Consider the following 13,833-nt stretch of genomic DNA (forward strand, 5'->3'; position numbering starts at 1 on the left):
ATTATAGGGTCAAATGTTTCCGAGTTGCAACGTCAACGAACAATATGTGACCACGAGAAGATGCGTGCGACTCACGCTTGTTGCAGTCATGGTCGCCTGCGCGGCTGGAAATCGCATAGTGTGACCAAGGCTTTAGGTGTGACCATTTTGACAGGTGCATTCGACGGGCACCTGTCAAAATGGGCAAAAATTTCTGGCACGGAATAGTTTATACATAAAGTCTTCATATATGTTACCCGTATTAAATGACCACCTGTGTAATGCGACCGTGGGCATCGATTTTTGGTCTGAAACAACATACAACAATTGTAATAAGTGACCACTTCTGCAAATATATCTGGTCTAAACTATTGTTCAAACCCATCTCAACAACATTTCCCCCTCCTAATATAATGAATTAGTCTAAATTCTTGTTTGAACCCACCTCGGGCACGTCTCCCACCCTTGAAATTAGGTACAGATGTTAATGAATTAGTCTAGCAACAAAGGAAATTCATTTCGGTTTGTTTGAAATTGTCCGAAAATGAAAGAAATGCAAAGTGCAGTCATTAGAAGATTGTGTTAAATTTATCAGAGATAATGAAAATGGTTTATCACAATTGCAATTAGTGGCAAATTGTAACTGTGGGAAAACAAAATTTATTTTACCATAGACCTACAGTATTTTCCTTATGGGTATAAAATATTGTACACAATTCAATTAATCGGCTGATCTCATCGTTTGATAAAATTTATTTTATTTACGCTCATATACAGTACATGTGTGATAAATAGTTTCTGTATCAACTATTTATTGTAAATATTCTCTATCTTATTTCCATGATATTTTTAGAAAAATAATATTCAAGTAATTTTCGCATGCAAAATATTCAAAAAAACAATAAATGCATTAATGCAAAAGTCAGTTTTACAGGTAACCTTCCTTTTTTGATTCCGCGATTGTCATTGGACAATTGCAGAATGTAATGAAATCGTATTATGAGAAAAAATAATAAAATCGTTTTATTATTAATTAATATTTTTCTTATTGTACTTAAGAAAATATTAAAAAAATACAGTATTTTTAAATTTAAAATAAGATTAAAGTAACGAAAACCAAAGTGATGGAGAGATACAATGTGCTTGTATATCGATGTACTGTACATGTAACTGAGGAGCGAACAAAAAGAACCAAGTTGAATTAATTAAGTTGGAAAAAAGAAAGTATGCATTATAATCGAGAAAATGCTAGTATTGTATTAATCTTTAAAATATTGGTATTAAATCTGTCTTATAAAATCGCCACGACTCCTGTAAATTGAGTTATCCGATGAGAATAAAACACCAATATAGCTCTATTGTTGAAAAAATTCATGTATTTTTGCTCACCTCGAGTTTTACTTAGTAGAAATGGTTAAAAAGTGCCCAAAATAAATACAGAAATATGGTATTACAGCACCACCTGTATTGGACGACCACTTGTCTAAAAGACCACTTTTTGAAGGAACCGTGGTGGTCACCACAGACAGGTTTTACTGTATATAAATTATCATAAAAAAATCCAGCAACTTGTTGCCTAACTTTCCTGGCAACATATAAAACTGCATGTTTGGTGCCATCTGTTACGATATTTTATTAAAAACTTTTTTATTTTTAATTTATTATGAAATGGCAAAAAGCTTAATTTTGAGGGTAGGTACGGGTTTTATAAAAAATTGTAAATGCTAATAATGAGTAAAACCATCAAGTCTGATCCTACTGGAGATATGACACACTACCCCCATTATCTCCCCACCCTGACTTTAAACCAAAATTTAATAGCATCAATCCCCCAATAAACAAACCTCCCTGCAAAATTTCAGAAATTTTGACAAAAAACACGGAGTTAAGGAGTTATTAAGCTTTAAAGAGGGTAACAAAACTGTGTCCCATACACACACACACACACACACACACACACACACACACACACACACACACACACACACACACACTAACATCCATATATACAGAAAAACCCTCAATTTTTTTGCATTTCTTGATGTTTCAAGTCTTGAGTCTAAAAATGTAAAAATCTTGAGGGGTCATTTTTTGACCGATTGCCATACTTTCCCTTTGTTATATAGTAACAGAGCTGGAAAAGTAATAAGAAAATTTTATATATGTATATGCTTTTGTGAACACTAAATGTTTTTGAATCATAAATAATATCTTCAATTAAACTTATTTTAGTTTTATCATTTGAATTCAAAATGTGGTAAATAAAACTTTGATATGGAGAATACCCATTTAAAGAAGCAACAAAGACAACTAGATGGTTGAGGCAGTAAAGATATCAGCCTGCCATTTTGAGAAATCCAGGTTTAAGTATGAATCAAAAGAAATTTTGATAGGTAGTTTAATTTGGATATGTTAATCTCTGTTCTCCCAATCCTGCTCCTTCCATTGTGGATCTGGTCAAACCCATAATGAGCATGAAAATTAATAGGTAGTTGCAGGGCAGAAAAAGTTAAAGAAACACTAATAATTGTCAAAAATGTTTTGAATTCAAATTTCAAAGTTAACTTGTAGAATTTTTAATCTAATTATTAAAAATAATGTTTTATTTATATAGGAACCTCGCTTAACAAGCATAATTTGTTCCAGAATGTTACTCATTAAGCGAAACAATTTTTCCCCATATAAATTAATGTAAAATATAATGATGCATTCCATGCCAAAAAAACAAAAAATACTCAAATATTTTATGTATAATGTTTATTCAAAGAAAATTATACAATATACATTGTTAAGGAGTGTGAATCATCATCATCTTTTCTTCTAGTGCGGAATGAATCAACCTGGAATACGAATTCAATTTGCAAAAAACAAAAAAAAAAAAATCGAAATACAGTAATTTCTAATATTTAATTATAGCCTTTACATAGCCCAAGAATTTGGCATATTGTTTGGCATATTTATTATATAACGAGCTGTGATTGTTGATGTTTATATGTAATACATCTGAACACACAAGTTTGGAAAAATGTGTGATCACAAGAGACACTAAGATGATACTGGAATGAGTGCTAAACAGACTGTTGTAGCATGTGCACAATCCAGAACTTCCTCTCTCCTTGTCACTCGTTATGTGAAACCTCACTTTTTACAATTTGCTTTGCTCATTATGCGAATTACTCATTAAGTGAGGTTCCAGTGTATACAAGTTGCTATGCATCTTATATTAAACTTTAAAACTGTATTTAATAAAAGTTTATTGCATGATATGAATTTACAATTAGGTTTGTCTTTCACTGAGAAGGAGGGAAATGAATTTTATAAATGGCTTATCCTGTTCAGTTTATGATTATTATATTGTAAAACTCCAAAATGAAGACACTTGCAACTAACTCAGTGTCCAGAGTTGAGCATAAAGTCCTGAAAAAATTTTTAAACTACAGAAGTTAAAGTAATACACTGATAAACCTTTAATTTAGAGGCCTTGTGACTTAATAAATTATATTATTTAAAAATGTGTTTTGGATCATTAGCAAAATCCCTAGTAGGAAGAAATGTGAAAAAATAATGTAACTTACACAAAGCAAAAGTCATCCACTTTTAATTGCTATTGAGCCCAACTATATTTGTCATTAGATTTAATTTTTTTAACAATACATTATTGTGCATCAAGTAAGCAATTGTTTAGATGAACATATATGGATAAACCCTAGATTATCATAAACAGTGAATACATGACAAAAGCTAATGTGACCAAAAAATGAAGCTGGTTGTTAATGATCTGAACAGAGATTGAAACTGAAACTGGAATTACAAAGCAAAAATGTTAAAAATGCAATATTGGAAGTTAAAATGTTACTCAATTGCAGATATAATTGGTTGGGTAGCAACTTTTGAATTCTAAATTGAATACTATACTGTTACCAATAGTGAGAATCTCTCAGTAAAATAAATGTAAACTATCCAAAACAGCATCATCACTTATCCTTTTTCACTTGTCTACATTTAAGGTCTTGGATTATTATTTTATAATATCTCATTTTTAATTAAATAAGGTACTGATGGAATGAAGAAGAAATGTTCAATCTCTGGAAATGAGACAAAACAGGGAATTAACAAATATGTGTAGATAGTAATTTTTACTTTCAAAATAATCTAAATACATATATATAATAATCCAATACATGTAAATCCAAAATTTAAATAAATTTCATTGTATTTTCATTTCATGGTGCGTCTTATAGTCCGTAGTGTCTTATAGGTATTTTTTTAAAAAATTGCTTAAAAATTAAGGTGCATCTTATAGTCCGTAAAATACGGTAAATAATAATCCAATACATGTAAATCCAAAATTTAAATAAATTTCATTGTATTTCCATTTTGGTTTGTTTTAAATGATGCTTGTTTTTTAATGTTAGATTTTGAAGAAACTATAGTTTGTAATTCCATTTCTTCTTCAATCATAGATGTGTCAGCATAAGTATAGAATTAGAACCTTATTGTGACTGCACATTTCCTAGAATGGATGCCCTTGGAGGTGACAACAACTATGGACAGCTGTAAGCCAGAGGCTGAATCAAGGCAAGCATATGTTGGCCATAATAACAACCTGCACTCAAAGTGAAAACATTCAAATTTGCAAATATGATTTCTAAACATGTTTGAACTTATCACAGTATTTAAAACCATTCTAGATCTATATCAATTTTGAAAATTTTTCGCAGAACACTTATTCACTTTTTGCAGAATATAGTTTGGGAAACACTGCTTTATTCTACAAAAACACATGTTATTAGATTGTACATTATGTCCTACATATACATGAGAACACTGATAGAAACTGTATACTATAAGCACAAAAAGAGGCAATCTACAGTATGTATGTTCATTAGCACTTCACTTGACTTCATGATTATTTAAAAAAAACTTGTACATCTTGGTTTGTTTTGACGCTGCTTTTTTGCCCATTGAGTACAACAATCACTTGATATTAGCAATATCGTGTACAGTACAGTCTATTCATTTATGTTAAAACTTGTCAGAAAGGACTTGGAAAAATATGATGGCATTGCTAAATTTTATCATTATACTTTGACTAGAAGTAGCTTCCTTCCACCAATTAACGTGTTACAAGAGGGAGCTGATATGTGGGTTCAATGTTAGCAATATGAACCATGATGATTATGCACATATTTTGTTCTGCATGCAATGTATTTTTTTAAAATTCAGTACCTGGAGATGCCCAAATATTAATTAAACATTGAAAAAAAAAAATGTTTACAGTAGATGGGACTAGAAAAAGTCCATTATTCTGAGTTATGGATCTGCTAAAATGAGGTAAAATTACATTGATTTGGCAGAACCTGGAAGAAAGCCATTATTCCAAGAAATTTTGTTTTGTGATTCATTAAAATGAGATTCTACTGTATTTATGTATCTTTATTTTCTCTGAAGAAAATCAAATATATTATAATAAGTACTTTGAAAGAAATTTCTGAAATATTCATAATTACTTATACTATTCTTTTCAATTTAAAATTAAAAAAAAACTTTGTTAATTTTTTTCTAGGTTCTTGCTAAAGATGGTCAAACAATAGTAGGAAGGATTACAAAGCAATGGTCTGGTTTTGCAAAAGAAGCTTTTACTGATGCTGATAATTTTGGAATAAATTTTCCTATGGATTTGGATATTAATATTAAGGCTGTTCTTCTTGGGGCTTGTTTTCTCATTGTAAGTTTATACTTTTATATTACTTGTTTTTAAAATATGTTAATAATAACAAAATATATAGGTATTATTAGTGATAAGAACAAACAATACCACCAGATTTGAATTAGGCTATAATATAGATAAATTATAGTCTGGTTTTAAAATCTGGTTATCTGGTATTGTTTATTACTATATGTTGGGCTTAATATTATATATAATTAGTGATAAGGCATTTAGTTGTAACAAAGAAAGTAGCCCCCTGCTACTTTCTTTGTTACAACTAACAGTTTGTAAATAGTAACTCCCTGCTAAATTAATTATTCAGATTTTACACAATAAAATATTAAGTTATTACCTGAAAAATTCATGTAAAATTCAATCCAGATACCTGTAATTTAGCTTGGATATTAGCGAGGTTGAGGCCGAAGTTTTAAATGCGAAAATGTGTATGTCGGACGTTCAGCGCCGCTTTCCTGTAAGCCTAGAAGTTTGACAGTGGCGTTTGGAATGTCGAGCATGATTCCACTGACTTTCCAAATGCCATTGTCAAATTTCTAGGCTTACAGGAAAGCGGCGCTGAACCTCTGATGTACACATTTTCGTGTTTAAAACTTTGGCCTCAATCTCACTATTATCAGCACCTCCTACAACTCAAAGTCTGTGAATGAGTATATAACATGATCAATTACAACCTAAGATGTTATAAACAAACTATTAAAATAATAGTTTCTACACAGTAAGTTTATGATGATATAATATAAATAATATAAAGATATTAAAAAACTTATTATAACAAAAGAGAACTCTTCTTATAAAATCAAGGATCTCTCATTTCAAATTAGTGTTTGTAAAGAATAATTTCCTTTACAAATTAAAATATATAACATTGTGATATTATATAATCTGCGTTAATTAAATAAGAAATATTGACATTTTTAACATTTTAAGCATTTAATCTTTTCAGATTTTAACTAAAAACTAAGCCAAGATAAAGTTTTTATTTATTTATAACTATACTAGCAGGTAGGCCTGGCATTGCTCGGGCAAACTTAAAGATAGCAAAGATTAAGATTATTACGTTATAGTCAACCTTACCTGTTTTCACAGAATGCAAGAATTGGGTCCCCCTGTTTCCAGACTAATTAGTGAATTTTTAGATAGGTCTAAAAATATGTTCGATTTCCTGCAAAAACGAAAAAAACCTTCTGCGTCTTGCACATCGCTTCTCTTAACACTTCCATTGTTACTTACACTTCCATTGTTGATGGAAGTGTTAAGCCTTAATCCTGTCCCTCTCCCCCGTGGGGAGGAATTTCGAAAAATCTCTCGTGATGTACCCTAACTGTGTACCAAATTTCAACTTTCAACTTCTAACCGTTTGGGCTCTGCGCTGATTATCATTATTACAGTAATACCCCGAACTTACGCAATAGGTGGGATCGAGTGATAACCGCGTAAGTCGAATTCGCGTAAGTCGGGGTATAATTTCGCATATAAACACATACAAATTATTTTTAATTGGGGCCGGAGACTAAAAAAACAATAATTTAGAAAACAATATTTAATAAAATCTTAGATAATACATATGTATAACAAATTATATTATTAAAATCGTAAACCTAAGTTATTTTGATGCAGAAGACTTCATAAAATCTAACAAATTTGTCTGATGGCTCAAAGATTCTTTTTTCTCCTGCAAAATTTCCTCGTAGCATGCTAATAATTTTTTTATTTCTCGTTTTGTAGAAGAAATGCGCTCTGCGTTGGAGTCTATATTTTCTAAAATTTGTAACCCCTTTTCATTTTTGTATTGAAGTCTTTAATAATGTTAACTTTACATTCCAAAGATAAAGTTTTTCTTTTCTTGTTTGATGCAGAAGAATCAGTTCTATTTCATTTGGATCACAGTCGACTCTCTCAAGTCTCCGTAGATATAACAAACACAGACATAAATAACACAAAATAAATTGTAGCTATGCATCAATTCTGCACGACACGTTCGAACATGTAAGCTGAACAATAGTGTGGGGGAGTGAGTAAACAATAGTTGCGTGGTACTCAAACAAAAGACGAATCAACGAAATTTAAAAATCATGTAACTCCGGGTTCGCGTAAGTCGAGGTATTACTGTATTATTATTATTATCAACTCATCTCGATTATATATATAGATTAAATAACAAAAAATTAATTTTATTATTGAGAAAATTGAGAAAAATTACAGAATATTACAAAGTACAGAATTTTGTCATTTTTTGACTGATTGCTATACTTTCCCTCTGTTATATATAACAACCAGGAAAATAATAACAAAACAAAAGATTTTATGAAGTTTTATAACTAAAATATTTACATTATGTAGGTATGTTGTTAGTTTCACTATGGGATGACCAAAAAATTTGTGCAGTTTTTGAAGTTAAAATTAAAATGTATGTAAAAAGTGAATGAAAATATTTTATTCAGTAAACTTTCAGTAAAGTATGTAATCCATAATTGTAAATTATGGATTACATACATGTAATTTAGTGATTGTAATGGCTGAAGAGGGACAGCTTGTCAGTCCGAAATGCATACTGTAACTACAAATAAATATTTAATGTTAATAAATCTCTGAGCGAGTTCTCAATAGTGGGTGATAAGTTATAACAAGAGCTAATTATAGTGCTCGGATATTCATATGGGTTTATATAATCATTTTATAACTTTGTTTAATAAGAAATAACTTAGATTAAAATTTTTCTTTTCAGGATTTTATGTTTTTTGAAAAAAGTGGAAATCGAGAACGTGACAGGCCGGGCATGTTTTAAGACTTCAATCTACTTTTATTGCATGTTTTATAAAGATAAGAAGAAATGGAATGGTTGAATTAAACTTGTTATACAATGCTAATCAAATTTCAAATATTGCACTACTTAGATAATGAAAATGTGTGTTAATTTTTCTTGAAAAACTTTTACAAAATAAATTAATTTGATACATTATCCTATTTAATTATATTTATGATAAATTTAACACATTAACACACAAATTTAACAATTATGAACATTCACAATTTAAAAATTTTATCATAATTATATTCAAAAAGTTTAAAAAATTTAAAGTTGATTTTTTTAATGTTAAAATTTACTGTTCAAAATTACTTTATTAAATCATTTTTTCTACAAAAGTAACTCCAAATATTAATTTCGAAAAATAAATTACTGTTTATAGAAACTACATTGTACAAAGTTTCAAAGCCAAACAAAGTGGTTTAGAAAATAAACTGTTATAAAATTTGAATAAATATTAGAATTTATTTGACCTGAAATAGATCAAAAATTTATATGTAATATTTTTAAATTAAAAAGATTGTCTATTTTCATATCTTCTTATTTTTATATTATAACTGAACTAATATGGTAATTGTTGTCTGTAACAAGTTGCAAATATAAAATTGTTAACTGTGCAAAGCCAAACTTTAACTTTCCTGCCATCCGATCTATGAAAATTGTGTAAAACACAAACAAACAAACACACACACACCTTTATAAATATATATTCTTATATTCTTATCTTTATAAAAGAGAAAATCAAAACTTATTTTAAATAATGAATAGTTTATATTTCAAATACTGTATTACTATGGTTATTGTTCATTATTTTCTTATTATTTTAAATTACGATATTAAAGAAATCAAACAGAGTATAAATGAGACAAGCAGTATTATTTTTATATAAATTTCATTTTATAACATAAGTTTTATATTCATTATTTTTGTTTTAATAAGGGAATTCAGATAGATTTATTCACATATTTTGAACTACGTGTTTTTGTGGTCAAACTAAATAGGTTAAAACATGTTAAATATAAAGTATATTTGAATTTATTCTTGCATAAAAGTTGTACATTTTTAATTGCAAAATCATGTTTAACTGTATTGTGAATGAATATTTTTGAAAAAGAATAAAAAGTTGCAATTTTTGATGTAAGCTTATTTAATATTGCATATATTAAAAAAAAAAAACTTTATGGAGAAATATATATTTGTAACTGTTTTTCAGAAATAAAAGTCTTTTCTAGTTTCAATTATGGAATGATTATTTAAATCTACATTTAATTAATACATAAAGTAAATGCCAAACATAACTGTATTGGTCATTTACATTTGGCAATACAAATAAATCAAGTAATTGTTTATTACATATTTATACCTTGTAAGAGTTAGAGTAAAAGTCGGCTGTGGAGCACTAAGTTGTCCCCAATCAGTGTCACAAGTGACTAATATGATTAAATCTGTTGTTATGATTAATAGTTTTGTAGGAAATGATTGTACAGAAGTCTGGGTAGCATAACTTGTAACATATCTGTACAGTAAACAGGAGTTGCAGGTTTCAGTCCCCCTCTGAACTGATCTAAATAATGATACATTTATAAAATTATTACAATTACTAGGAACAAAATTTAGAAATACAGTATTAAAATAAGATAGTGATGATGGTGATAATACACCAAGCTCTCTTTATTACTTATAAAGGAAGCTGTACAATTAATATTTTTAAAAGAACTTTTTAGATATAGTCATTAAAAGAATATCAATTATAAATCACATTACTAATACAATATAGATGTTTTCAAGTATTTATTAGTATCAAATGTTAAAAAAGCACACTTCTAAATCAATACATCTTGTATGCAGAATTTAAAAGTAAAATATGATTTGATTATTTTAAAATTTTGCAGATGATAATTGTAAAATATATATTTATAATATCAACAAAATTTTTAATACTCCATATATTTTCATCCATACAAATTAAATATTTGATATTGACATTTAATTCTATTCCCAAAGTTACAGTGGATAATCATACTTTTGATGTTTGCTGCTGGCAACAAGGATGGAAATGAATTCTGGCAAATATAACTGATATGAAATTGTTTCATGTATGAATTCAAATCATTTATACTTTCTGATTTTGTTTAAATGTAGTTTAGTTGTGGTTCTAAAACCACAACTAAACTACATTTAAACACAACTAAAAGCTTTTAACCAGAAAAAAAATTGAATACTATTGTCTTACAAAAGGAATTAAATTGTAAAATGAAATTCGTTTAATTTTTTAATTATTTTACATATGTTCGTGTTTGTTTGGCTTATTAACTTGTAGCATTAAAAAAATCGACGGTATAACAAAAGTTTCGTTATTTGTCTGGGAGGTATAAAACAGCGCCCCGGACAGGATGTTCTAATACCACCCATGATTTCGGCTCACAGGAACCTTTAAACACTCAGGCCCGAGAGGTCACATACGAGGAAGTTGCGGGTAAGCAAACGGAGGAAGAAGTTGAGAGACAGGGAATCCAGAAGTGATTCACTCTACTACGAAGTTAATACAAAACAAAGATTTATTTTAAACATAATCAATTATCCAGGTACATTACAAGATACAGAAATTACATCTAAACTAGATCGACGAAGGTTATCTACTATTATCTGAAACTACTAAAATATAAATCATTGACGATTAATTCTACCAAAGCGCGCGTATCTCAGAGAGAGAGTTTACATATGGTTTGCGAAAAATAAATGATACCTTAGGAGGTGGAGTGCTCCTTTGCTGATTATCAGTTAAAGTCCTTGAATATTAAAATCTCCCGAACTTTCCTGTTGATTTTCAAGATTTTTTTTTATAAATAATACCCCGAGATCTCACATTTGCTAAAACTCTTCTAATAAAACTTCAAAAAATAAAAATTTTTCTGGAAATTAATTATAATTTTTGACAGTAATAATAATTTATTGATTAATAATCTAAGCTTTTTACAATGGGAGTTAAGTATATAAATACATAAATGTTCTGATTCTTCTATTAATATATTACGTTAATATCAAAATTTTTACGTAATACGTAACGTATACAGACTGACTTGGGCCAGAAATCACATGATCTGGAAGGAACAGCAGAGGAATATAGTATGGTCACAATTTAGATGGACCTGATGATACCAATGCTATTGGCATGATTTAAGAAACGAGATGAAAATCTCCAAACGACAAATGGGTGTGGGTTCCGTGGTGGTTTGGGCCGTCTTTGGAGAGCGAGGGAAAACAGATATTGCCTTTCCTGAAGGAAGGCAGAATGCTAAAGGATATCCAGCAGCTAGAAATGCATCTACTTTCCTTTGGAGAAATACTGGGAGTCGTCAGTGGCAGTTCCGGAAAGATAATGCTCCCATCCATACCGCCAATATTACCTGGGAATGGTTTCAGGCTAACAGGATTCAAGTCATGGATTGGCCAGTCATGTCACCGGATTTGAATCCTACGGAGAATGTCAGGGGAATTCTGATCATATCAGTCTATGCAAATGGAAAGCAATACGATAACATCGCAGACCCAAAGACTGCAATCATTGAGAAATGGGAGAAAATTCCTCGAGGTTTTCTTCAAAAGTTGAACGAGCCTAAGACAGACAGAGTTTTCAAAGTAATTGTAAACAATGGCGGGCATTCTAGTTATTAACTTTCATAAATAACCTCGGAAATATCATTTTCTGTCCATTATCACAAGTGATCTTATAATTATTGAACATTTCAAGAAACTCATTTCTTCGATAAAATTGTTGTTTATTGAAGAAATGAGTTTAATGAAGAAATTGAAGAAATGTTTATTGAAGAATTGAAAACTTAATAATTCGAAATGTTTTGCAATTTAGTAAAATACAGTGATAGCGAAGTATTGAAATAATAAATTTTATAGTCTCGTTAACGTATATGTGTCAAAAGTTTATTGATATACAATTGTATAATATGCGTGCACCAGTTTTCTCATTTCCTCTTTAAAATAAAATCGATATCCATGAATAGGAAAGCGCCGTTCAGCGATATTCAGAAATAAGGACAATAGAATTCTATATAAGTCTAAGAATTCCTGTTTCCTCGCAAGAATTCAAATCGATAGATAATGATTTATTTGAATATTATTCAAACATTTCGTGTAAGCACTGAAATCATCATCCGAGAGGAAGAATAAAGTCTGTCTGAAATAAGCTACACAAAATGGTCTTGGTAGTAATGTGAATGATATTTTGAGTGACAATTAAAGATTAGCAGGACGTTCAGAACGATAATTTTTATATTTTAATTTCTGAAAAACTGCATCAAAGTAACCTTCCCATTTTTGCAAAATCATGATTTTTAATAGTAAGAATGCGATTTTTAAGGGTTATTTTAGAATCTGTGCTATGCGGGACTTAAGATGGCTTTTCTTCATACTCTGAATATAGGCCTACTGTAAATAAAAATTAATCTACAGTATATTTAATGCTTCCAGCTTGTAAACCATAACGTTCCACAATGCGTAGGCCTATTATTTATTTAATTCCTCTGTTATTTCGATAAATTACTGTTTAAATACTAAATTTCACTGAATATTTAGCTGTTTATGCCTTTCACAGACTGATTATTTTTTCTGATTGATTATTTTCTTGTTCCATTCATTAAACCTTGCGAAGTCGACAAAAAAGTAGCCCAGAAATTTTTTTGGTGGTTTCGTCCGGTCTCCAGTCCTCACCACTTGGTCGCCCTATTGTGAGTCTGGTTCCACCAAGATTAAAAAAACCCTCTTAGTGTCCACAGGGAGGAATTAAAAACTCAAACATATAAAAGCAACAAATCAGCAACTTACAATATTTGTTGTTGTGAAATTTCTTGTAGTAAAATAAATCTAAGTTTTTTGTTGAGTCGTAGGAACTTTTTAGGCTAAATCTTAGATAAGTTTCTGTATTTTAGTAACTTGATAATACGGAACAACTTTGTGTTTCTTATCAAAAGGAAGTCTATTCGTTATGGAATTCAAATAATTTTTGATCGAAATATTATATAGCGTATAATCCTAGATAAAAACTAGATTCTCGGATTTCAGGTAACGGATTTCATTTCAATAACTGAAGAAAAGATTCTAGATAAATAAAGAATATCTTTTTCCAACAGCAAGCTCAATGCATTAATTATTAGCAGATTTAGAAGTTTAGTAAACTATGTACAAGAAAATTGAAATACATAAAGGGTAATGTAATAATCATCAATTTTCAATGCAACTAATGAATAAAATGTTTTTACATTTTTTATCGCCTAATTATTGTTTTTTTAAATACATTTTCTAGATT

General features: G+C 29.4%; 1 protein-coding gene across 2 annotated transcripts in view; it reads left to right on the top strand.

Moving 5' to 3' along the window:
- Nucleotides 1-8,666, top strand: part of LOC136968360 (phospholipid scramblase 1-like) — a 66,831-nt gene extending 58,165 nt beyond the window's left edge. For both annotated transcript variants that reach the window (XM_067262371.1, XM_067262372.1), the window contains exons 7-8: nt 5,546-5,707; nt 8,433-8,666. In XM_067262371.1, coding sequence (XP_067118472.1) covers nt 5,546-5,707; nt 8,433-8,492 — 222 coding nt within the window. In that variant the 3' untranslated portion in view covers nt 8,493-8,666. The remainder of the gene's footprint in view (nt 1-5,545; nt 5,708-8,432) is intronic.
- Nucleotides 8,667-13,833: the final 5,167 nt, after the last annotated feature.

The sequence above is a fragment of the Centruroides vittatus genome, unplaced genomic scaffold (assembly GCF_030686945.1).
Source record: "Centruroides vittatus isolate TY-2023 unplaced genomic scaffold, ASM3068694v2 contig_1450, whole genome shotgun sequence".
Lineage (NCBI taxonomy): Eukaryota > Metazoa > Arthropoda > Arachnida > Scorpiones > Buthidae > Centruroides > Centruroides vittatus.